Source organism: Rattus norvegicus, chromosome 4 (assembly GCF_021556685.1).
Source record: "Rattus norvegicus strain SHRSP/BbbUtx chromosome 4, alternate assembly SHRSP_T2T, whole genome shotgun sequence".
NCBI classification, from domain to species: Eukaryota; Metazoa; Chordata; class Mammalia; order Rodentia; family Muridae; genus Rattus; species Rattus norvegicus.
In genome coordinates this window covers 72,007,398-72,034,117 of record NC_141537.1, presented here as the reverse complement: position 1 = coordinate 72,034,117, position 26,720 = coordinate 72,007,398, and the positions used below count along the sequence as shown (strand labels likewise).

At 42.4% G+C, this 26,720-nt stretch overlaps 1 protein-coding gene and 1 long non-coding RNA gene across 7 annotated transcripts in view; both read right to left on the bottom strand.

Annotated features, from left to right (window-relative positions):
- The window catches only part of LOC120102261 (uncharacterized), a 257,361-nt gene extending 231,227 nt beyond the window's left edge, over positions 1 to 26,134 (bottom strand). For 3 of the 6 annotated variants that reach the window (XR_015686519.1, XR_015686520.1, XR_015686518.1), the window contains exon 1: positions 24,364 to 24,540. This is a non-coding gene — a long non-coding RNA (uncharacterized LOC120102261). Of the gene's footprint in view, positions 1 to 10,545; positions 10,711 to 11,045; positions 11,286 to 13,626; positions 13,825 to 24,363; positions 24,541 to 25,912 lie in introns of those variants that run through there. The other 3 variants (XR_015686521.1, XR_015686517.1, XR_015686522.1) reach the window with 3 other exon arrangements.
- Tas2r143 (taste receptor, type 2, member 143) lies at positions 117 to 1,001 on the bottom strand. The gene is given in 1 exon segment (NM_001025061.1): positions 117 to 1,001. A coding segment is annotated over 1 exon segment (885 nt).
- Positions 26,135 to 26,720: the final 586 nt, after the last annotated feature.

The window sequence follows — 26,720 nt, the reverse complement described above, 5'->3', positions numbered from 1 at the left end:
AGAAAGAAGGGTGTACCCAAATCTTATGGATCCTTTGTCACAGCACTGATCACTTGAGAACAGAGACACCTTTAGTCCAAGGCCTTCAAAACTAATCATCAGGCAGCATGTATATCCTAAAATCTCATCTTCAGGGCCTTTCTCAGCTTGGGGTTGCTAAGCACCAAGATGATGGAGTTCAAAAAGATGCCAGTGTAGATGATAATTTCTCGGACCCAATACCAGTAACTGTGCATAGTTTTACTTTTTGTACTAGAAATTATCAGGGCCAGAAAAAATAATATATAGAAGGTGATGAAGACAGTAAGGGATTTCAGAGCCATGGTGTGTGCCTGTGTACGGGGATCCCAAGGCCCAGGCCTATGGCCCCTCATCTTCTCCACATGCCGGTACAGTGAGAACATGAGGAAGATAATGGACACTAGAAACAGGAAGAAAGGAGTGAACCACATGAGCACTGCGTGAGACAGGTAATAATACCGATAGAAGTCCAGTGACATGTGACCAAAAGTACAGTTTCCATGGAAACCTTGGGAGATGATCATCTGATTGGCAATGATGTTCCCGGTAGCTGATATGATGGCTGACAGGCCACCCATGATGAGAGATACCAGCAGCAGCCTGGGAACTAACTGGGAAATCCTCCACTTGAGCCAAAAGAGGACAGGGTGGGAGAAAGAGGAGATCTTCACACAGTAGAAGATGGCAAGCCAGGCAGTAAGCCACAAAATGAGAGTATTAATGAAGTCCCAGAGGATGCCAACAAAGTTTGCTTGGTAACAAAAATCAAAGGAGGCCAAGAAATTGTTGAGGATGGCTATCCCATGTAGGCAGAACCGGGAGGAAGCAAGAGAAGCCACAATCATGTCAACTGCCGGCAGTGCCCGGTTCCTCATCCACTCTCTGCCCAGCACAATGATCATGAAGCCATTCTGCAACATAGAGGCCACTGATACCAGAAAAAAGATGACAATGAAGATCAATGTGGGTGTGGAGGGCATCTTGTTGAGGGAGGATTTGCTCAGACAGACTCCAGAGCACTGAAACTGCTACAGGGGAAACAGAATCTACAGCCAAACCACTATCAGGATTAAAAACATTGAAACTTCCACCCTGGATTCATGCAAAAGCCCACCCAGCAGCAAAACTCCAGTACCTAGGACTTGAATGATAATAATTAGTCTCCCTAGACATGCAAATCACTCCCAGATCAATGACACCTGTCCCAATTTGTATAACCTGTATTTGCTTACTCTGCCACAGCCAGGTGTGCAGGCAAATGTGAGAAGGAGAGACTAAGGAGTGGTTGGGAATACCCCTACTGGAAGAGTGTTCTCTCTCTCTCTCTCTCTCTCTCTCTCTCTCTCTCTCTCTCTCTCTCTCTCCAATATTTTCATTTATTCTTTAACAATTCCACACATGCATACAATGTATCTTGTCATATGTGTGTGTGTGTGTGTGTGAATCCCCTTTCCATATATATCCTCTCCCCTTCATATCTCCTGTTTTTAATAACCTGCTTCATCCTATTGGCATTACCTGAATATACTTGGATGTAGGGCCATCCATTCAAGTACAAGCTACCTAAACACAGACAGAAACACACACACACACAAACACACACATTCACATACATACTTACACATTACACACACTTATACATATACACACATAGTGACACACACATAGTTCCACACACATACACATACATACACATTCACATAGACACACAAACACTCACACACACACACACACACACACACACATACACACAAAGAAATATGAGTCTTTATCCCCCAACATCTTTCAGATGAAAACAGCTTCTCAGTAGGAGTGGGGTTTCACAAGTCCTTCCCCCATCCATGTTGAAATGTTGAATGGCTTCTCTCTTTTTTTTTTCATACATGGGCACAATGTGTTCAGATCATGTTATTATATGGCTCCTGATAACCAGGGAAAAGGAAAGGAGAAAATAGCCACAAGAGCCACACAATGTCCTTGACCACATCTCTCCTGCGACCCCATCCTTGCTTAATAAGCCTTCCCAGAGACCTTGAGGGAAGGAGAGAGAGACATCCATGTGATTTAGACTCTGGCAAAATACTCATGTGAGACCATACTACCTTCCTTCCTCCCTTCCTCCATGTCTAACATTAGAATCTTACCACAGGCTATCAAATAACCGATGGAATGATATTACTAACACGGAGGCAAACCAAAAACATTCATTAAAAAATACATGTTTTACTGTAGTTTTCCATCAGTTTTGTTACAAAACAGAGTTCATCTGAGCCTGCATATTAAAGCTGTTGTTCTAAAAACTCCCCAGTATCCTGTCTCTTCACTCAAAAGCCTACGACAATATCCACTCCCTTCCTAGAGCTCCCCCAGAACATTATGCCATGCACACATGCAACTTCATGTCTTCAGAGTTTTCAGTTTGCCTGCTTGCCTGCTTGCCTGCTTGCCTGCTTGCCTGCTTGCCTGCTTGCTTGCCTGCTTGCCTGCTTGCCTGCCTGCTTGCCTACTTGCCTGCCTGCTTGCCTACTTGCCTGCCTGCTTGCCTGCTTGCCTGCTTGCCTGCCTGCCTGCCTGCTTGCCTGCTTGCCTGCTTGCCTGCTTGCCTGCTTGCCTGCCTGCTTGCCTGCTTGCCTGCTTGCCTGCTTGCTTGCCTGCCTGCCTGCTTGCCTGCTTGCTTCCTTGTTTCCTTGTTTCCTTGCTTCCTTGCTTGGTTTATATAACTAAATTCAATTAGTGCTTCCCATATGGACACGGAGATATGAGTATGCGGCCTTCCGCTGCTACATCAGCAACCTACCCATGGCCACATCTCTGAAGAAAAATGACTCTTCAATTAGCTTCTCAGCTAAGGATGGGGCTTTATGACATCCTTCTAGCCGTGCTGAAATTTTGATTGTCTTGACTGTGGGAAGGTTTTGTGCAGGTAACCACAGCTACAATGAGTTCATCAGTGCAATAGCCTGTCATATGTGTCACACAGCAGTCCTCCACACCCAGTCCTTATAGTCTTTCTATCACTTCCTCCATGATGTTTACTGCGGGTCAGGGAGAGGGATGTAAATGTCCAGTTTAGAGCTGAGTCTCACACAGTCACTTATTCTCAGCCCGTTAGCGTTAAAGTCTCTGCATTAATTGTAACCACTTCAAAAAGAAACTTCACTGACTAATGTTGAGAGCAGTATAAATCTCTGGGTATAACGCACAAATATTTAGAAAGTAGTCTGATATTCCCTGATAGAGTCTATGACCTCCCATACCATGGACTTTTGGTCAGGTTTACAGAAGCAGGCAAGAAATCCCTATTCTATAGCAAGCCCTCAAATCCAGTCAGAAAACAGTTGTTAGTCCTAGAAGAGTCATATCACTACAGCACTAGTGACAGCATCTTGACTGGCAAACACATTGCTTCAGTATACTATTTCCTTCTAAAGGACGTCTCTTTTTTTAAGATTTATTTATTTTAGTTATATGAGTACTGTGTAGCTGTCTTCAGACACACCAGAAGAGGGCATCGGATCCCATTACAGATGGTTGTGAGCCACCATGTGGCTCTGGGAATTGAACTCAGGACCTCTGCAAGAGCGGTCAGTGCTCTTAACCACTGAGCCATCTCTCCAACTCCCTCTAAAGTAATTCTTAAAAGATATGCTATTCATATTTCCTTCTCTAAAACAGAACCAACCCTGGGACCCTCATGCCCTGAGTAAACATTTCATAGTGTCCTTTAGACACTATATTAACACTCCCTAGGTCAGTAGCAAAGGGGACTGTGCAAGGCTTAGACAATCTCCCTACCCACTGACCTCTCAAACTTCACATCAGACTCTATAGCAGAGTTCCTAGCTAAAATACAAACTTCCTTCATGCGCTATGTTCAAATATGCTATCTATTCACACCTTAGTTTTGACGTTTTGAAAAATAAAATGTATTTGTTCCTGAAACGACTCTGAAGAGAGAACAAACAAACAGCAATGAGGAGGAATAGATGACAGAGAAGGAAAAGTGGCCCAGAGAGTACATCACAGTAGGAGTTGAGAAACCAAACTCCATCAGGACAAGCGCAAGGCAAATCTAGGCCTCAAAGAAGAAGCTGCCTTACGTGGCGTGAGCTCCATTCTGAAACAATACCCAAGATCATAATAACTAGCCTGCCAGAAGGCTTGCTGTTCACCAGGTGATTTATGTTGCACAGGTTGCATCTTGCCTTCACCACCAACCATACAAAGGAAGCCGGTCCTGATCAGCTAGCCCAGCTCAGAGAGCAGTGAAAGGATCTAACCAAGTGAAAACGGAACCAAGAACCTATGCCCATGAACGGCGGGCATAGAAACACCAAAGCAAAGGGGGAAGAGGAAGTGAAGATGAAGAACAAGGTGAAGATGCTGGGGCAAGTTAAGGCAGGAATTCCCTCTTGAGATGCCAGTCATCCTGAAGTCAGGGTCTACTAGGAGGGCTCACAGAAAATGGCCTCATATGACACCCCCAAGTCAATACTCCACAAGCGAGGGGCCTATGTATGAAATATCAAAGAGAGGTGAAAACAGGTACAAGTATTTACAGATTTATAGTGGAAACTATAGGGAAACGACAGACAGCCAACTAGACAAGGGCATTTGATTGGAGAATTGCTTTGTCTTTTAGTAAATTTGCAAAAGGTTATCGAAGAAACAATAAGGCAAATAGATTGACCCAGTAGGAAGTTCCAGGATCTAGGCCTAGTGCTTTGCAGGCTTCCCTCGGCTTCTCCTTGAAGATAGCAACAGAGAGCAGCCTCTGAACATTTCACAATGTTTTGGCTCTTCTCAAAATTCCTGGGCCAGAGGCCAACTTCCTGATGTCATCATCAAGCAAGTTGAGGCCATGACACACACGCCCTGTTGTAGCCATGTGTAACCAAGTGTACATTGTGTGCTCACAGGCATCTCCAAGATACTTGTTCTACCACCAAAGCACATCCCTGGCCAGAAGCAGTCCCTTCTCCCCGAAGACTTTGCCTTCTCTTCCGTTGACAGCTACACAATCTCATGTCTCAATTCCCTTCCATGAGAAAGCTGAATTTGGACCCAGGATATAGCTAGGTTGGGAAAATGCTTGCCTTATATGCTGATTTCAGTCCTCAGCAACTGCGCATGGTGGTACATGCCTGCAATCCCAACACCTGGAAACTGGAAGCAAGAGGATCATTCTATGTAGTGAATTTGAGGCTAGCCGGGGCTATAAAGTTAGGTTCAGAAAAACAAAGAAAAAGAAGAGAAAAAGGATTAGGAGGATTCCTCAAACACGATTCTGTCTCACAGTGGTTCATGTGACAAGTCTCAGAGTTCCGACACTTTCACAGTCTACCAACAAATGACAGTATAAGTAGACCCATCAGCTTAGCTGTTTTCAACAGTCCTTCAAATACAGAACACCAATCAAAACATCAACTCTCATAAAACTTTAGGTGGTGTTTCTTTCTCCTAAAGGTGTCTGGTGCCTCCAGATGAGCTAATAGCTTCTTTGCTGTGCCATAATTGGTTATGTTGTTTCTCAGGATGAAGCCTAAGTCCTCTATGAGAGGGCTAGTGTCAAATTAGTCCCAGTAAGATCTCAGGTTCCAGATGGAAAAGTCTGCAAAGAGCTACCCATATCTCCTTTTTAAATCTCTACACTAATAAATGGTTTCTGTTTGTTCATTTCTGTTCATTAATTTTTTCATTTTGTTTTGCCTTTTTCCTTATTACTTGCAAAGCATTGTGTCATCTGTGACACATTGTCACATGTCATTGTGACACACAAAAATGTGCTACATTTGGCAAGCTTTTAAAATCTTTTAGCTCATTCTCCATGGGACCTTTGTGTGCCCTGTGGCGAGTGAACAAACACTTTCATATTCTTACAGAATTTCTTTTTGTATTATTATTTTTAAAGATTTATTTATTTATCTATCTTATTTTCAGACACACCAGCAGAGGGCATCAGATCCCAATTCAGATGGTTTTGAGGCATCATGTGATGGCTGAGAATTGAACTCAGGACCTCTGGAAGGGCAGTCAGTGCTCTTAACCACTGAGCCATCTCTCCAACCCTCTTATAGAATTTCTGCACATAGCTGTACAAGAGAAGGGGATTGGAGAAAGAAATTCTCTTTTAATGTTTAAACCACATATACATTTTAGGTCAAACCATGCATAAAGTTAAGAATTGTTTTCCTTAAAAATGTTCTGAATATCTTTGTCTGGCCCTACAAACTTCTCAGCACTCTCTTTAAGTAAATAATTTAAGGTTGTAACATGGATTCTGATTTTTAAAAAAAAGTCACTATAAAATGGAATTTTAGCTCTCTGAAAATGAATTTGAAGAATTCCCATAACCCCCATTCACCAAAATATACATCTGAGTGTGGGGCTTCAAGTTCTAATTCTAGCCCTCAAGAGCAAGAGGGTTTCAAGGGCAAAGCCCACTTATACTATTTATACAATGAGATCCTGTCTCAAAAAAAAAAAAAATGGGGCTAGCGAGATGGCTCAGAGGTTGAAGTGATTAGTGCTCTTGGAGAGGAACAGAGTTCGATTCCCTGCATATTAGGTAGCTCATGATTGCCTATAAGTCCAGCTCCAAGGGATCGGACATTCTCTCCCGGCCTCTGTGAGCTCCAACACACATGCTGACATCCACATTCAAGGACACATACATAAAAATAAATCTTTAAAAAAGCAAAAGGAAACAGTTTTTAACTATCAAAATCTCAGCATAGCACACACACACACACACAAACTATCTAAAGATGGTTAATATTTTTAATATTCAAATAAATCTCTACACTTTCTTTTCCACTAAAAAACAAGACTTTCAGGTTATTTTTACAATTATAAGATTATGTTGTAAGGAGATTTTTCATACACTTTTATTTTAATCATTAAGTGGTGCCTTCACACTTTTTTAATGTTTATTTTTGATGTTTTTAACTTGGTGTATATTGGAGGTGAGTATATGCACACTAAGTCAAAGGTTTCTGGAACTGAAGTCACAGTCAGTTGTAAGCTGCCCAACATGGATGATGGGAAGCAAACTGAGGTCCTAGGCCAGGGCAGTATAAAATCTTAACCAATGAGCCATCTCTCTATCCCTCTTTTTTGCTTTCTTACACCATTTGAATAACCAGAAAGAATACCAGAAATCTTTTAAGGAATAAATCAATGCTCCTTTCTTAATGCCATGAAGTTCAACATGTATATGGGAGAGATGTTCAGAGCCTCTGACTCAGTGGTTTGCAGACTCTGTTTCCAGTATGTTCTTATGGGCCAAAACTAAAAAGAAATAGAGAAAGAAAACTTGGTGCTCTCATCCAACAGAGCTGATCTCTTGACAATTATTTTATATCCTGAGTTTCCACTGGAGATTTTAAAATCAGGACTTCACTGCAGAAAACAAATCCAAAACTATTGTTCTTGACCAAAACACAGCCAAGTGGACAAAGACAGATAGAAGCCAGGACTTTGTTGTTCATTCTTTCATTTCTCCAAACTCTTCTTAAATAGCAGCACAGAGATTGTTATAAATTATTTAAGGGCATCAAGTCATAATAACAAAGAGACTTGAAAACAAAACACGTGGAAAGCTGAAAGGTAGTTGGACAAGCTGTCAAAGACAAGTTCTCTGTGAGAAATGAATCCTTCATGAGTAGCAGAGAGAGTTAGGAGTGTACCTGACCTGCACTTGGAGAAAATGGCACTGGCTACCACTGGAAGAAAGTATAGAGTCAACGTAGGATGCGGATTGTACCAACTGGGTTCAGAACTAAAGCTTTGGTCCAGCATGCAGAAGGCCCAAGGTTTGACCCTTAACATGGCAGAAAAGGAAGTAAAAAAGGGAAGGAGTGCAGAGGAAAGAACTCTAGTTCCCAGATCATCTCCTGAATTTTGCATAACTGGGGCTACCACCCGTCCCTCACCCTAGGAAAAGATTTATGTGTATTCTCTGCAGAGCATAAAGAGGTTTTTTGAGAGGCACTGTCATAGTAGAAACAGGGGAACATACTTAAAACTGCAAATCTCATGATGAACAAACCTGTGTCCCTTGCTGAAGGAAAATTGGCACTAACCTAGAACTCTCTACTTGCTCAGTGCCAACGGTAAATTACTCATGACTTACAGGATTAAACCCACTATTTTTCTGACATCACATCGGTGCAAAAGCTATAAAAAGTTGGTTAAAATCGCATTTTGAATTTTGTGTGTTAAGCTTTTCAGAGGCCATGATATGTTGTTAAGATGCTGGGCAATTCCTAGACAACAATGCTACCCGTGGGGTCAGATGTTTTACCACACTTTTAGCTAACACTGTTTTCAACTGACAATGGCTTTCCTGGACTGTGGCCATATGTAGGTCAAGGAGCAACTTTGCAGGCTTTACAGACAAATGCTCCAAGAAACTTTATACAAGGTAAATTCACAAAATAAAGTCATTATGGTTGCTGGAAAATGGATCATTGAAGAGAAATAGACAGCCTCAGAAAGACAAATGCTGCGTGATTTCTCTCATTTGAAGATTCTAGATTCACAGGGTGTGTGTGTGTGTGTGTGTGTGTGTGTGTGTGTGTGTGTGTGTGTGTACATACAGATCCAAATAAAAGTGGCAAGAAAACTGGAAAGGGATTGAGGAGATCTTAAGCAAGAATGTGAAGAGGGAATGGGGAAGAAATAGAGAAATGAAGTACAAGAGACATGAAGGCAGAAAGGGGAAAAATTGGGGAGGAAGACAGGGTGGGGGAGGACAGAAGGGAAAGAAGAAGATCAAAAATACAGAGTATAGTGGCATGTAAAATATATATATGCTTATACATAATTTATATATAAATACTCTGACAAAATCCATCATGCTTATGGGAGAGTAGAAATTAAAATCAAGAAAAAGTTTATTCTATATCCACTTTTCCTGAGAGCCCGTGGAGAACATGTACTCCAATGTTAGAGGATCTCTTGAGGCAAAAGAAAACAGGGGTAAGCAACACATGCTCTAAGATGTAGAAGAGAAAAGGGACACCATGGGGATGAGATGAAGAGGAAGGCTCATGCTGAGGGATGGCAGGAGGAGGGTGTTAAGTATGACAAGTCTAAGCTGGAGCAGACCAAGAGGCTCTGGGAGGATGTTCCCAGGCAAATAAAATTCTGCTACTCCTGCTTATTCTAGGTTTTATTTTGTTTTTGTTTTTGTTTTTTGCTTTGTTTGTTTTTGTTTTTGTTTTTGTTTTTTGCTTTGTTTGTTTTTGTTTTTGTTTTTGTTTTTCCTGTTGCTGTGGTGAAACGCTCTGGCCAAAAGTAACTTAAGGAAGGAAAGGGTTTGCTTCAGTGCACATTTTGAGTTCATTGCCAAGGGAAATCAGAGCAGGAACTCAAGCTGAAACCAAGGATAAACACTCCTGACTGGATTGTCCTCCTCTGGCTCATGCTTAGCCCCTCTCCTTATAAAACCCAGGACCACCAGCCAATAGGTGACAGCGGGATAGGACTTCCCACATAGCCAAGACAATTCCCTGCAGACGTGGCCACAGGCCAGTATGATCTGAGAAATAGCTCAGCTGAGACTTTCTTCCCCTTTCCTCTTACTCTGTCAAGCTGACAATAAAAACTAACCAGAACACTAGTGCATATAAAATTGTAAAGAAAGATTTACACTGATGACACGGGTATAAGAGTGAAACACAAACAAGCAACTGTTAAGCTGGGAGAAAAATTGTGTCCAGAAGGGGAGAAGTGGTCTTAGTTTAAAACATGCTTTCGATATAAAGAGCATTTCTACTGTCAGAGCTAAACATTGCATACATATTTTAAAAATATTAGAACTACAGGAAATAGTGGGATACAGGAAGAGTTTCATTTTCCACAGTGGAGAGCATGCTCATAACTGAAAAATCAAAAATTCACAAGTATATAATTTACGTACACACACATGCACACCCACACCCACACATATATGTATGCGCACAAAAAGGTTAAAAGACATCAAAATGGCTTCCTATAAAAGGGGAACATTAAAGAGGATAAGAACAAGAATCAAGGTTCTCAGAGGTTTTTTTTTTTCCTTTTGTTTTGTTTTTTCAAAATAGATCGGGTACAAATATCTGACTCCTTGGAACAGATGCAAATGTAATTTTGACAAAATCTCAGGGGGAAAATGAGAAAAGGCAGCAACCGGAGTGAGGGCTATGTGCAAAAAAAAGAAAAAGAAGAAAAAAGCCAAGTTATATTCCCATGATGTTTACCAATGGTGGTACCTCCTAAAAGTAAAAGTTCATTTTCTTCTTTCAATTCACTTTTGGACTTTTGTCCTCCATGAATAAGAATCACCTAACTCTCATAATTTCATTCAGATCTTCCAAGTTCATTCCATCTTCATAATCATTTGGAAGAAGAAAGGAGTAAAAATCAATATGAGTCACATCTGCTGAAGTTATGTAATCTTCTTGCTTACGTTGAAAATCATAACCCAAAATTTCCATCTCCTGATTGTAATTTTCTTCTCATTTTTTTTTCTGACCGATGTTCCCCTCCTTCCCTCTCCTCCCATTCCTAAACAGCCATCATATCTCTTCTTGCAGGTACAGGTCTGTCTGAGGGGAGTGTTGGTGGTAGCAGGTGAAGAAATATCTTCTTGGGGTGAGGCCAAAACATAATGACCTACATACCAGTCTGAGTTAGTGCTGGGAACTGGAGGATAAAAGAGAGGCAAGTTCACTACCTAAAGACTATACATGGACTGACCCTGGACTCTGACCCCATAGGTAGCAATGAATAGCCTAGTAAGAGCACCAGTGGAAGGGGAAGCCCTGGGTCCTGCTAAGACTGAACCCCCAGTGAACTAGACTATGGGGGGGAGGGCGGCAATGGGGGGAGGGTTGGGAGGGGAACACCCATAAGGAAGGGGAGGGGGGAGGGGGATGTTTGCCCGGAAACCGGGAAAGGGAATAACACTCGAAATGTATATAAGAAATACTCAAGTTAATAAAAAAAAAATTAAAAAAAAAAAGACGGTAGAGTTTAACCTGTGAATTTTTATGGAGGCCTGAGGACACACACAGCAGGAAATAACTTTTCTTCTAGGTAAAAATTCATGGGGTTGGGGATTTAGCTCAGTGGCAGAGCACTTGCCTAGCAAGCGCAAGGCCCTGGGTTCGGTCCCCAGCTCCGAAAAAAAAGAATTAAAAAAAAAATTCATTTATTTCATCTCTTCACGTGAAAGTTTGTTTTTGTTTGTCGCAGAAGTCTCCTGGTGAGGTCAGTTTCTGGAAAACACAAGAAAGCATGCATCTTTTTTTTTTTAAGATTTATTTATTCATTTATTATATATAAGTACACTGTAGCTGTCTTCAGACACACCAGAAGAGGGCATCGGGTCTCCTTACAGATGGTTGTGAGCCACCATGTGGTTGCTGGGAATTGAACTCAGGACCTCTGGAAGAGCAGTCGGGTGCTCTTAACCCCTGAGCCATCTCTCCAGCCCAAGAAAGCATGCATCTTAAGAGAAGGGTAAGCTGAAAAACTACTCATCATCCACCCTTATAATAACCGATGTTTTCTCTTAGAAGAGCATGATAAAGCTTTACCAAACCACACTGTAATACAAAGCTAGGCCTGCCTTCACTTGGCCATAGTGTCTATGGTTCTTAGTGCATGTTAAATAGAAAACTCTGTCTGTTCCTTCCTCCAGTTTCCTGATTCATATATAATGTGAGTACACGCTGTAAATGTACGAATGTACACACATTGTAAAAGATGTTTCTTTAAAATTTGGATGTTTCGTTTCTATTTTTTTCATAAATAACTATTCAAGGAATTCACTTTCATAATGTTCAAAATATATTTGCCTTATTGCCAAAAAAAAAAAAGAGAGGCAAGTTAAGAAGCACTCACTGTTTCCCTAAAACAATGTGGAAATTCCCCCAATTTCCCTTGAACATAGTGGAGAAAAAAGTCCCCAAAATGTAGCATCCCCTGACAATCCTTACAGAAAATCCCAGCTCTGCGTTTATCTGCATGAGATAAAAAGAGAGAATCCAGTGTGGCTAAAAAGGGTAACTTAGAGAAAGACGGCCGGTGGCTGCACAAACACCAGGTACATTCTGTATGAATCAACAGCTTTGTGTTTTGAGATAGGAGGGCTGGTAGGTAAGATCAATTCTTCCCATCATACCAGGGAAACAAACATAAGGGTAGAACAAAATTTAAAAAAAAATTAATTAATCACAAGGTATGTAAGTAGGCCTAGAAAAGAAACTTGATCTCAAATTGACTAACCTATTTTGAAAGCCTGTATGGCTGGCACTGTGCTTAGCTCATTTGCAATCATCTTCCCTTTGTGTAATTGTATTTTAAAGTGCCATATGTGGTCCCACTTCTCCTCTTTATTATTAGATACATAGTCTATGGCTCCACTGTGTTCTTAGAAATAAAGGGAAGGTTCTGCAAGTCCACCTTTGCCCTGAATTGAGCATCCTAAAAGCGCAGGACTTCTCTGTATTCCCTGCTGCCTATCCTAGCCAAAACGAGCAGGCTTTATCTCTGTTGCCATGTTTTCAGTGACTAACTCTGTTTCACATTTCTGAACTGAGATTGCCTTTCTGAGTCACTAACAACTGTTTTCTCACCTTCTTCCTTCTCCTGTTCCTCATAATATTTCTTATTTACCACCAGGTGGCAATGAATAAATACGCCCAAGCAGGCAAACATTTAGAAGCAGTCTAAGAAAATAACATATCATTCCAAAGAGAGGTGCAAAATAAAAACGCTCATCTTGACAGTCTCAGAATGTAATGAACGTAGAGCTGGTTTGTGGTAAAGAAGCACGGAGTTCGGATTCTGATCTGCCTTCAGTTCAGTATCCATTGCTTTCTCGTTCTAATCTGAGATGCCTCTTCCTCAAGCCACTGTAATAGTAACACGAGACAAGCTCATGAGCAAGCAATAACACATTAGGAGCAATTTCCAGCTACCACCCACTGGGTAACATGCTTTCGTGGCTTGCATGAGGCTCTCAGCTCAATCCCCAGCACTATAATAATCTGGATGGCAATGGGTGGGCACCTATAATCCAAGCGCTTGGAAGGTGGAAAGAAGAAAATCAGAAGTTCAAGGTCAACCTCAGCTATATAGAAAACTGTAGACTCGCCTAGGATAGGTGAGCCCCTGTCTTAAATAATATAAGTATATAAATAAAGGCTTGTGCTTTGTGCATCACTACGCTCTTTACAGTCACTGGCAAGATAAACACAGCACACACACACACACACACACCACACACACAGACACATACACACATACACAGACACACACCCACACACAGACACACACACGCAGACACACACACACAGTCACACACACACAGACACACACACAGACACACACACAGACACACACACACACCACACACACACAGACACACACACACACATACACAGATACACAGACACACAGACACACACACACAGACACACACACACAGTCACACACACAGACACACACACACACCACACACACACAGACACACACACACACACACACACACACACACACACACACACACGTTGTGGATCCAAAACAAGAATCAGAAAGCAAGCCGAGAATGCCTTCTTTCTTGTTGGCTTTTAAAGTTTTATTTTGCTTGTACATGTGTGGGGTGGAAGAATACCATGACACGTGGATCGAAGTCAGAGACAACTTGTCAGTTCTTTCCTTCCACCGCATGGGTCCCAGGGATTGAACTCGGGTCATTAGGTTTGGCAGCAGGCACCTTTATCCAGAGAGCTAACTCACCCATACGCTTTCCTTGGGTTAAACAGAAAGTAATTATTGTGTTTTAGCATAAAATAAATCTGCAGTCTTTTAACCACGTCTTTTCAGTAATGTGGAGTCCTGCTTCTTCCTCTCAGAACACTCAGTAGCTTCCTCTTTCATCGCTGGTACCCTAAAAGGCTCCCCCTTCACAGCATCACGTTCAAAGCCCAAGACCAACCCTCAAGCTTCCTGCCAATTGTAACTCCAGGATCCTGACTCCTGCCTTTTCTCATTACTGTCTAGGAACCTTGATCTCTCTCCTTTTCATCAGCCTCTCTGGAAAAAAAGTCCAACTTTACCACCCACCATTGTCGCACTGCAAAACTCCTGAGACGGGGTAACTTACAAAGCACTGAAATGTTTGTCTAACAGTGCTGGAGGCTAGGCATGCAGGGAAGCGGTGCTTGGCACCTGAAGGAACTTTTCTTACCCTGTCATCCTGTGGCAGAAGGTAGATATGGGCAAGAGAGGACAAACAGGGACATAGCCCACCATTCCAGCAAATGCACTGTTACAGAAATGCCAATAATCTGTTCATGAAGGCTGAACCTTTATGACCTAATCACTTTTCAAAAGTCCTGTCTTCCAGTGCTAATGCACTAGAGAAAAGGGCTCCCATACATGGGCTTTGGGCACACATCCAAAATAGTATTGTCTCTCCAAGAAATGCCTCCAGCCATCTGCAATCTTCCATATGCACAATCAAGTTACCTTACTCATCAAAGGCAGCCAAAAAACATTAGCTTCTGCCTATCTTGTTCCCATTCTAAACTTGACATTTATCCAAGCCATCATGTACCCACCAAAGGGATGTCACATGTGGATTAAACCTCTCTTTAAGAATTCAAGACACAGCCAGAATACAGCAAACACAGAGGCGAATGCCAGCAGCAAACCACTGAACTGAGAATAGGACCCCCGTTGAAGGAATCAGAGAAAGAACTGGAAGAGCTTGAAGGGGCTCGAGACCCCAAAAGTACAACAATGTCAAGCAACCAGAGCTTCCAGGGACTAAGCCACTACCTAAAGACTATACATGGACTGACCCTGGACTCTGACCCCATAGGTAGCAATGAATATCCTAGTAAGAGCACCAGTGGAAGGGGAAGCCCTGGGTCCTGCTAAGTCTGAACCCCCAGTGAAGTAGACTATGGGGGGAGGGCGGCAATGGGGGGAGGGTTGGGAGGGGAACACCCATAAGGAAGGGGAGGGGGGAGGGGGATGTTTGCCCGGAAACCAGGAAAGGGAATAACACTCGAAATGTATATAAGAAATAGTCAAGTTAATAAAAAAAAAAAGAAAGAAAGAAAGAAAGAAAGAAAAAATTTTTAAAAAATTTAAAAAAAAAAGAATTCAAGTACTAGATTATAGGAGATGAGTTGGAATACCTGACGGGATCATTCTTAATGGAGTAGGGAGAGCTCTTTGAAATTATGATTGTGTCCCCATGCAGAGAAGAGCAGACTCAAAAAGCTAAGGTTAGGGTTCTGGATTTTTCCAAGTGAAACTACATTTTGGAGTCACACAAAAAGGAGAAAGGAAAGTGTGACAGGGAAACTTTACTCTGAAGAAGTTAGACCTCATGCTCAAACCTACTCATGAGGTCCCTTTGTTAAAATGCCATACACCACATCCTTCCTGCGGATTTTTCTGACATATAGGGATACTAGTTGATGCTTTGTTTCAAAAAAAAAGTTTAAGGGCAAGGAAAACAATAAATGTCATTATTAAAGCATTTCTGCTAAATGGGGACAGTACCACCTCCTTAGACATTCTTAGGAAATTTATCTAGGTGTTTCTAGGTCGTCGGTTAAGGGAGGGGTTGCTACTGACAGAGGCCAAGATGTGTTTGTCCCACACAACAATAAATCCCGCTCCCCCAGCAATAACATTGAGTTTCTCCACCAGACATCTGTGTGGGTGAAAAATATCTGAGCTAAGAATTTAACTACACTAAATATAAACACAAAGTAGTTTTTGCACTGCTCTAAGATGTAATGATTTTTCCAGGAATAGAACAACCAAATAAATCCAGAAGTTTTTAAATTTTGTTTGCTTTGAACCTTTCTGAGCAAAGACAAGGATTGGTGACAACTCTTCCACAATGTTTAAGTTACTAACACTCACCTTAAACCTGCCTATATTTGGATCTGAACCCTATACACAGGGGCAAGCAACTGTGTGTTCCATTATGCCACCTGTATCTACTCATGACAAGTGATCAAAATGAATATTTATTTACGATAAACACATTTTCTTTATACTTTTATGTTATAATGAAGACATTATTTTTGGTTTTTATCATACTTTTAAAATACTGTCTTATTCATTAATTTCAATAGTGTATAGTACTCATTCCCTAAGATTTTCCTTGGAAAAAGGTTGTGTGACAAGTAACGTAATATATTTGATTTAAAAAAAAAAAAGAAAAACAAACAAAAAATTAGGTTAGCTCACAGCCTTGGAGTTCCAAAGCCCAACATCAGAAGGCCTGGCTGCTCTGACCTGATGAGGGTAGCAGATAGTGGCAGAAATAGCAAGATAGGCTCTAGGAAAAGGGTCAAGACAGAGGAAAGGACTGACTCATTGAGTCCAGTAATCTCTTCTCAAGTCATAACTGCAGTGGCTTTAAAATCTTCTGCCAGTGCCCAGCTCTCAAAGTGTCCAAAACTTCTCGTACGAACTACCCAGAGGACCAGTCCTTACTATAAGGGTCTTTGGAACCCCTGCCCATGTTCATACCAGAGTAGAGGCACTAGTAGAGAGTTATTGGAGACGATTACTTAGCCTCTGTTGGTTTCAACCTCTTCATCCATCATATGAGCAAATGAGGGGCTAGAAAGGTGGTTCACTTGTTAAGATCACTGGCTGCTCTTACAGAGGACCTGGGTTTGACTCTCAGCACAAACATGGCAGCTTAAACCATCCATAATTCCAGTTCCAGGGGATCTGATGCCCTCTTCTGAACTTCCCGGGCACTGCATACATATGGTACACATACATGCACGCAGGCCAAACACCATATACATAAAATAAAATGAATAAATCTAAAAATATAAAAATAAAAATAAACTATCTCCTGGGGAAAGAACAGTGACTCCGAGGTTAAGAGCGTTTACTGCACTTGCCGAGGACCCAGGTTCCGTTCCCAGCACCCCCATCAGGTGGCTCACGAACACACCTGTCCCTTCAGTTCCAGGAGATCGCTGGCCCTTTGAGCTCTGCAGGCAGTACATGCATATAAACCTTACACAGGCACAGACCTTAAAACATATTCATAAAACCAAATGGAAAAGTCTTCAAAAGAAATTAAAGTGAGTCTTCTGGGGGGAGCAAGTCTCAGTGGTCATTTAAAGAACCAGAAATCCAAAGGTGATGAAGAGAACATCTTTCTAGTAGGTGGGCCTTCTTCCTGGGAGCAGCAGGAGGCCGGTGACTAGGGGAGGTTTAGGGTAGGAAGCCGCAGCAGAGATGGACAGCAGCAGCGGGAATACGACAGCTGTGGGAGAGGCTGGAGCAGCTGTGTGGGGGCGTGCAAACCTACAAGGGGAGGGCCTCGCACTGGAGACCCATTCAACATGCTGGCTTGGTACAGAAAGTCTAGTGCCATTGTCATCTGACATCTGTCCCCCAGGCTGCACACGAATTGATCTTTTAAATGTAAAGCATCTTCCTTCAAATTGGGCAATATAAGTGTATTGTATTTGGAAGCCTTGCCCACGGGGGAGTCCTTGATTTTCTGGTGTCCTTAACATTGCAACAGCCCCTTGAGCTTCTGACAGGGATGCTCTTTCTTGCCCCATCACCTCAAGACTGCTCTGATTCAGACACCTACAGTTTGTGTGTATATACTTTCTACATTGATAAAAAAGTAAATGTGTGTGAATTTTTCTGAAATAACTTTATTCAGTCAACCACTAGTCTTGCAGCTTTTCCCATATTAGTATATTAATTAGTCTTTGCTAATTCTTTTTCCCAACTCTGACATTTAATTGGATATATTTTTAAATTTACATTCCAAATGTTATCCTCTTTCCCAGTTTCCCCATCCATTAACTCCCTATCTCATTCCTCCTCCCTCTGCTTCTATGAGGGTGTTTCCCCCACCCACCCACCTCTTCTCTGGCATTCCCCTCTTGAATAGTGGCACAGAATGCTCTAGAAACAATGTCCTGTAACTATTTTGGGGTCTGAGATGACCATGGAGAGCTCTTCCTGAGCTCATCTGAGTCAGCATTCTCCTGAAAACTGCATACACATTGGAGTTTGAACCCATAGGAACTCATGTAATTCTCTCATGTATTCACTCTTTTATATTTATTTTGTGTGTATGGGTGTTTCGTGTGTGTGTGTGTGTGTGTGTGTGTGTGTGTGTGTGTACTCACAGCCACCAGAAGAGATAAAAAATCCAACAGAATAGGAGTTAGAGATGGTTGTGAGCTGCCTTGTGAGTTCTGGGAACCAGACTCAGGTTCCTCCAAAAGCAGTAATCCTCTTAACTGCTACACTGCCTCTCCATTCCCCATTCACTCTTGCCTTGAAAGCATTTTCCTAGGGGGAAAAGAAAGTCATTCCAGCTCTCTTACTTTCAAACTCTGAAAAATAAACACCACAACTGTCAGCATGACGCTAGGAAATTGTTAACATCCCTCACCTCCACTTCTAACCAGCCAACATGTCCTATGATTCTGTAAGTGAATATCATGCTTCCCCAACAACCCAAATATGAGCCATTGTTATTTCTTCCCTGAACTCTTTACTCTGGCCAGCCTCTGCTCTCTACCTCCTCTTCCTTGATTCAGACAATCAGGCTAAGAACATACATCTAAACAAATGGCTACCATGTACAGAATTATTGCTGATTCTGATTTACAGAGCAGGTTGTTCAGACTCCACACGCCAGTCTCCAAGGCCAGCTCCAGCCCACGTTGTTAGGTTTATCTCCCCTCCACCTTACTGACCTCAGCCTTGTTCACCAGACCACACTGCACAACAGTTCTTGGGCAGATGCTACTCTCTCAGTGTATGCTTATCAAACCCTGCCTGCCCAGGCCTGAAGTAGTGTCTGCATCCAACTGACTTGTCCCCAGTCCCAGCATGCCCCACTGAAAACCTGTTTCAAGGATTCTCCTTTCAAGTTCTGCTTAGGCCATGCTTTCCTTGTGTGTCCCATCTTCCTGCCTAGCCCTCAGCAATTGTTCTTCCTCTGATAAAAGATAGAGCATGTTCCCACTCTTTGACACTCTGGTCAAGCCCCACTCTTGTCTACATCATAGACATCTCCTCCAATAATCCGATTTTCCTTTCACCTGTTTTAACTGTCTCCTAGTATTTCTTAACCAGATGAAAAGTGTGTTTTGTTACTTATTAAGGTACTACCTTTATCTTCCTCCCCTCTCTCTTCCTCCTCCTCTCTCTCCTCCTCTTCCTCTTCCCCCCCCCCCCTCCCCAGCCCTCTTCTTCTTTAGGGCTTTCTTTTTCCTTGCCACTGTGTCTCCAACACTTAGAGCAGTTTCCAGTCTACAGGGTGAGCTCAGTTAACTTCTGTGGAATGAATGGGCCCAAACTGAAGTCACACTGCCAGGATGAATATAAAAATCACCTTTTCCATATATATCCTGCCAACAAGCTTCCCACACTCCCTGGGCCCTCTCTTCCAGTCTCTAACAAGGTTGCCTTTCACATAATGCAGCGATTGGCCACTGACGTAGAAGGATCATAGAAATCTATGGATTCCATCAGAAAAAGTCTCTCTGACTCAGGAAGGTTAGTTTACGGTCTTACGCACTTTCCACAACTCCAGGAGCACTAAAATAAACAAAAATTAAGTACATTAAACACCTAGGACTTCAGGTTTCAGGCCTTCCAGTTACTTTATTATATAGGAATTCCAAACAAGGAGAGGGAATTAAAAAGAGAAAAAGAAGGGAGGAAGGAGGAACAGAAATTAATAAAAAGAGAAGAAAGTGAGGGGGATGGAGGAAGAAAAAGAACTCTACATTTTTGTAAATCATTGCCCTACCCAGAGGTTAGTTAGCATAAGAATACGTAAAATCCCTCTCTCCTGGGGCGAATGAAGCACAAAAAGCCCCAGGCGGCTGTCCTTTTATCACCGCAGGCACTTCCGCAACCACTTGCTCTCTGCTTTTTGTTGTATCTGAAGCCGTGGGTTCAAGAGTTAAGCTATTTCATCCCAAACTTTTCCTTTGCTTCCCGGCCTGGTTGGAAGGCTGTTCTTACCGAGATGAGGAAATCAGGAAGTGTTCTGCCTCATAGACTACCCATCTCTATAATCATGGTAATATGTTTAAGTCCTATCACTAACACGTTTCACTGAAAAGTGTTTACCTGGTTTTCTATGATCCCTGTAAACAAATTTCACTGGCTGGACTACCTGGAATGCTAGCGAGCAGATGCAGTTACCAACCTTGATCACTAGGTGGCTTTCAGACTATATGACCTGGTTTTGGGAGTTGGGGGGGACTCTGAAGCTCTGGGATAGATTTAGCAGTGTAATTGTCTTTATGTGCAAATGTGTATGCATAAGTACGCCTGTAGAATAATAACTTTAAAACTGTATATAGAATACGTGTAATATATAGTATGTATAATAGTAACTTTATAGTAGTATTTGGAACATATAATGTAAACTGCACCTGTAATACTCTATAAGATGTGTTTTTAATATATAGTATATGTAGCAGCGACTTATCAGAATAGTACCTTTCTAATGGAATTCGAAGAAAGTTGTGGTGGTTTGAATGAGCTGCCCCTCATACGTCTCAGCCATTTGAATTTGCTCCTAGTGAGTGGCTCCATGGGGACAGATGAGGCAGTGCAGCCTGAGGACGTCAGCAGGGCAGACTTGAGATTTCGAAGGATTCACACCATTTCAAGTTCATCCTCTGCTTCCTGTTTGGTGTCCAAGAGGTGAGCTCTTAGCTGCTGCCCCAGCTAGCTGTGATGTGTCACGATGGACCTCAACCTTCTGCAACTGTAATTCCAAAGTAAAACCGCTTCCTCATAGGTTGCCTTACTCATATCACAATAAAAAAAAAAAGTGTTTTAACTAAGACACGATTTTAAGTTATCTATTAGATTTATTTGATAAAAAAACATCTTTGGTTCAAAATTTGAAAGAGATGCAATCTATGCTGAAATGAAAGGTCTCACACTGCTAACTTCTTTTCAATTTGGGGGTGAGAGGGTTGGTTTTGGTTTTACAGACAGGATTTCCCTGTTGTAGCCTTGGCTGTTCTGGAAATCACTGTGTTGGCAAGGCTGGCCCCAAAACTCGGGGTTCTCCCTGCCTCTGCCTCCCGAGTACTAGAAGTACTTCTTTGACAAGACAAAACAAGATTTTAAAACTAAGGGACTTTTAACTTGGAAAACAAGTGTGGCTCATGCCAGTTTTCTTCCTGGCTCTCTGTAGAAGTGAATTCCCGAGAGATTTCAGCCTAGACTGGCAACACATTGTAGAAATAAACTCTACTAGCCTGGAAGACATACTTAGCCCTCTCCTCTCTCGTGCTTGCTAAACTAAAAATCAACGTTAAACCACGAGCAGTTTGCCATTTTCCTTTCCTCTCCCAAGATCTAACCAGTAAACTTTTGACAATGACCAAGATCTCTCTGTGTTCCTGGGGGGTTGTATCCAGAGCTTGCCTCAGCCTGCCCTTATTAAATTTTTAACATGCCTGGGTTCACTAAGACATTTGCTCTCTTCCTTTTCCTCCCACCCATCTACCTGCCTGCCTGGGTGTTACTAAAAACCACAGTTAATTCCTCAGGTTGGCATTGCTGTCTTCTCAGGCTGTCATGTAAACAAGGCAGGGTAGGAAGGTAGGCTTTCTCACAAGACATACACAAGTACTATCCACAAGGAGTCTGAATCATAGCTTTTTCGCAGCACTGACTTGTCCACTCTCACACTCTGATGATGCAGAAATGAATTGAAATACTAAAGTCGCTATGTAGTGATGCTTTTGCACTCTGTTGTGAGATCTGATAAGAACGGGGATAAGAAGGTATTTAGGTAAAGGCTCCTCTCTAAATACACAGTTGGGTGTGAGGCAGAACTCCTGAGCTAATTCCCACACAGTGCCTGCCTGCCCCCTCCCCTTCTAGCAGCCTCACAATCCGCTCACCTCCCTTTTGTGGCTCCTTGTGCTCATTTTCCAACCTGAGATTCCCCCCCCCCCACCCCATATAACCCAGGCTAAGTAAGCAAGTAACACTGGCTCCCAGCTTCTCCACTCCCTTTTTATTCCAGGAAAACCAGAATGCTTTAGAGAACGTTAATACTTCAGAGACATACAGGGAGCATACAGTGTAACTAAACACAGAGAGAAATGCAGTATATCTTGGAAGTGTCAACGTGACAGGTACTATTCGCCTAATGATTCTTAACATAGGCGACCTGAGTGGTTTCTCTCTGTTTCTCTTTTATTTTTAGCTTTGTCTGTTCTCATCTCCAGCTAGCTTCAGCCAAACATCCTGTTTAACCCAGAGACTAATTTTAATCAGTGTCCTTCTTTGTTTCAGCAGACTTCACCATGGACATCTCAAACCTTCTTTACAAATATACCTGGACATGCATATGAAATGCCTTCATCTTTAAGTCACATACCGATTCCAGGAGCTTCTGTTCTCATATTTCATATTTTCCTTGCTCTATCTATGACCAATATTATTGCCACCTTTCTTAGTTTCTTTTTCTTTTCTCCTCCTCTCCCTCTTCTTCTTCCTCTTCCTCTTCCTCCTCCTCCTCCTCTTCCTCCTCCTTTTCTCTGTTGCTGTAACAAAATACCTGAGATTGAGTGATTTGTGAAGAAGAGAAGTTGATTTAGGTTCTGGAGCTGGAAAAGTCAAAATATAGAGTTCGTATCTTAGCAAAAACTCCTCTGCTAAGGGCCTTTTGGTTGCATCACAACAGGACAAGACAGAGACAGGGTAAAAATAAAAACCTGAGTGTCTTCTTCATTGTATAAAGCCTTCATAAGACCTACCCTAGTGATAGCATCTAATCCAAGTTGCTTCCCAAAGGCCTGACCCCCAAGTATGTGAACCAGGGATTAAATTCTCAATACATAAAGCTTGGACGGAGTACATTCACATCATAGCATCACCACCCCCCTCGTTTTGTATACAAGCAAAGCTGAGGCTAAGGAAGCTGTGGTTTGCATAATGTCACACTAGCTATTAGGTAACAGTATTAAAACCTCCCCAGACACATCAGAGAAACTTCCAACTGTCACTGTCTCAGAACAGACCTGGTTCTGATATAAAGACTCAGGTACCTGAACAATTTGAGTGTCTCCCTCCTAGCAAAGTGGTATGTGGATCAAGAGAAAAAACATCTGGAGTAAAGAGAATGGCCCAGGCTGCCTCAGTATATGTTGATCAATCAATGACTGTAAAGTTAGCCAAATCTTAATGGAAGTTGCTCTCAGTGGGATTAAACCTGCTTGGAAGGCACACGGACAAGCAAGGTAAACAATGGGAGTCATCCAATGTAGCAATTCAAGCGTAGAATACTTAACCATAGAGCAAGAGGCCTTTAAAAATAAGACGTTCTTCATACAATGAATAAGAGTGAATCATGCACTTGGAGAAGAAATCAACATAGAACCACGTGACTAAATCTCACACCTGCAAGATGAACCAAAGACCTCAAATGCCAAAAAGTTCATTCCAGGTGACTCCATTGTTTTATAAAATGCAAAATTAGGAAACTCTTATTTGATTAGACTGTATATTAAGATACAGGTTAGTTTGTGTGCCCAGGGGTTTGGGGGGAGTGAGCTGAAGGAGTGAACCTGACATCTTTGCTTCTGAAAAGCACGAGTTAGTTAGCCAAAGGGTCCTACAGAACTGAGTTCAATACTGGTTCTACAGTTGAGCGACTTTAACAAGTGCCTTCCCCTATCTCTGCCGTGGGTTTTTCCATCTATAAAATGGACTAATAATACACTGCTCAAAGGGTTGGTGTGAGAAGAGACATAATATATGTAAAGTACCTAGCAGCGTGCGTAGGTGCTGTAATAAACGGTAACTATTATTATCCCCGCCCCTGTGCCTGATAGTAAACTAGGATCAGAGGGGAGATAGGTAAGCACACAGCTAAGAAGGGAAGGGAAGGACCAGACCAGACTATGATCAAAGATGTACAGAATCCACTCCAACGCTGCCCAGGTACCAGCTGGGTTTCCTTCCCACAGCCCACACAATCTCCTAAATCTTGCTTCTGCAAGTATGGGCCAGCCCCTTTTCACTAGCAGAGCTGTTCTGGTCCCGTCCACATGAGCCCTTGTTAGGAGACCTGACTCTGATCTGATAAGTTAATTTGTACTAATGCTCTCAGCGTTATTACTAGCTGCCTTATAGGCCACCCTTCTAGGGCTCTAAGTTGCATTTTAACCAGAGCTTTATGGATCTACAAGGCCTTCAACTAAGCTGGGTGTAATTTAACCTTATCCTAGGTCAGAAAGGAACCAGTCAGGGGATGACGTAGGGGACGTTTCAACTCACCAAAGCAGCGTGAAGTTCAGGGTTACAGGAATAAGCAAGAGTTCAGGGGAAGCCCAAACTGCAAAGACTGCAACTCTCCTTCCTGGGTAGGGATGAAGCCAGACTTCAGCTAGGAAGGAGCCGTGGCCGAGTGGAAGGCCCTCAGATCAGAGGCCTAGCCTGCTAGGGAAGCAGAGTGGAGAAGTTTCCGTTTTCACTTAGAATTGTTAAGTAATGTCTTAGGACATCCACACAGAGGACGATGCTTAGCAACAAGTGCCAACAGTTGACACATGTGCAATGGGGAGGAATCTTGGTGACATCCTGCTAAAGAGGAAAAGCCAGACCCCAGAGACTAATGAAATTCTGGAAAAGGACACGCTTATCTATGCTGACAGATGCCTGAGGCCAGAAATGGGATCATTCAAAGCAGTACAAGGAAAGGTTTCTAAGTAATGGGAACAATTTGTATCGGTGTTGAGATGGCCGTGATGAGGGCACACACATTTGTCAGAGCCTACTGAACTGTATACTCAGAAGGGGTGTAGTTTATTTCATGTCGATCCTCAATAAAGTTTATTTTGAAAGGAAAAAAATAAAGAATGATATGTTAGTCACAGAGGTTGTTGTTGAGTTCAGGAGTAAGGTAAGAAGCCCATGGGAGAGCACCCCAAGCCCCAGGCCCCAGTGTTCTTCTAGAAAATTAGCATTTGCTCAGGGTAGAACAGATAAGGAAGGACTTTCGCCCATCTGATGGTCTTTCCTGATTTGGGAGCTGGGCTTGATTAATCTCATTTTATAGGCAAGGAAACCAAAGCATAGAACAATTAAGGGAACTGGCCTAAGTTTTCTGACTCAGAGTCCTGATGTCTTTCCACTGGCCAGGAAAAGCCCTGGAAATAGACTCAGGGCATGTAAATATCTCAACAGGGTCACACTGCTAACCAAAGACAGAGTCCAAAATTGAAAGTGCCTCTTGTGTGTAACACACCAGAAAGCAATGTCACCTTGAGATCACCTTGAATGAAAGTGAAGGACTCAGGTCCCATATACATGCAGCTTAGGGAGGAAAGGATTTATTTCAGTTTATGGACCGAACCATTGTGAAGGGATGTCCCAGGCAGGAACCTGGGGTAACAACTGACACAGAGATCATAAAAGAACACTGCTTCCTGGCTTGCATCCCAAGGTTTACTCAGTTCGCTTTCTTATACTCCCTAGGACCACCTGCCCTAGGAATGGCATCGCCCACAGTGGACTGGGTCCTCCCACATTAGTCATTAATCTAGGCAATCCCCCCACAGACTAGCCCACAGGCCAATCTGATGGAGGCGGTACTTCAACTGAGTTTGGTGTTCCCAGATAACTATAGCTTGTGTCAAGTTGACAAAACAAAACAAAACAAAAAAATGCACACCGGGATAGAAAATTTACCCTAACACAAAAGCAAGTCTCCTTTCCAGAGCTCAACAACACTCTGACTTCCATTGCATGACATAATTCCCTCATCCCCTAGAGTCCCAAGGGTCTTCTAACTTTAACAAACTCCACAAAACAGCACATGCATTACCTCACCAGAGTCTGGCTTATTTCCTAGCATTGATTGTCCAATGCTGCTCCATTCCCCCTTCTGTTGGCTTTGCACCCTTCATCCATTCCTCCCTGCTGAAATCACAAAGTTCCGCATGGAGAGAGCAGGCATGGGCCTTCTCCTTGCCAGATGCTAAACATCAGGGGAAGATATCCCCAGTGCAAAGTAGTGCGTGTCCTCTGTCCTTTAGCCGCTGCCCACAATTTAAATGCATGTCTGTGTAGAGGGGTGGAGGGAAAGGGGGTGGGGAGTATAAAATAGTACGCAGACATGGAGAAATTTTTGAGAGGAACTATGAAAAATAGATGGTGATTAATTTGGGGCATTTTACAGAGTGAGGGAAGGAGAGTTCTATTCAACACTTAGTTCTTCCCATTGAACATGGGTTTTTTTTTCCCCAATGACTGTTATATATGACATTACGTCAACAAGAGTAAGCTAGACCAAGAAATTAGGGATCATATTTGTCTAGCAATTCTTGTATTTTTTAACAATGGGAAATAATAAGAAGCATTAATTCTAATAGTATCTAGGATCTACCTCTTCCCCTCCAGAACAATGATCAAAATATGCAACAGTGTAAATGGTAGAAAAGATACGTGTGAGTCACATGAATGGGATGAAGCCAGAAAAGGATGAAAAAGAGGGGCCCCAGGGACGGGAGCTATCAGTGACTGTCTGCATAGCTCACACTGTCAGCCTGTTTTCACCTCTTTGGGGTTCAGTCCTGCTTACCTTTTAGTCATCTGCGTGCTGACTTCAGCTCCCCCTACCCCTTCAGACAAAT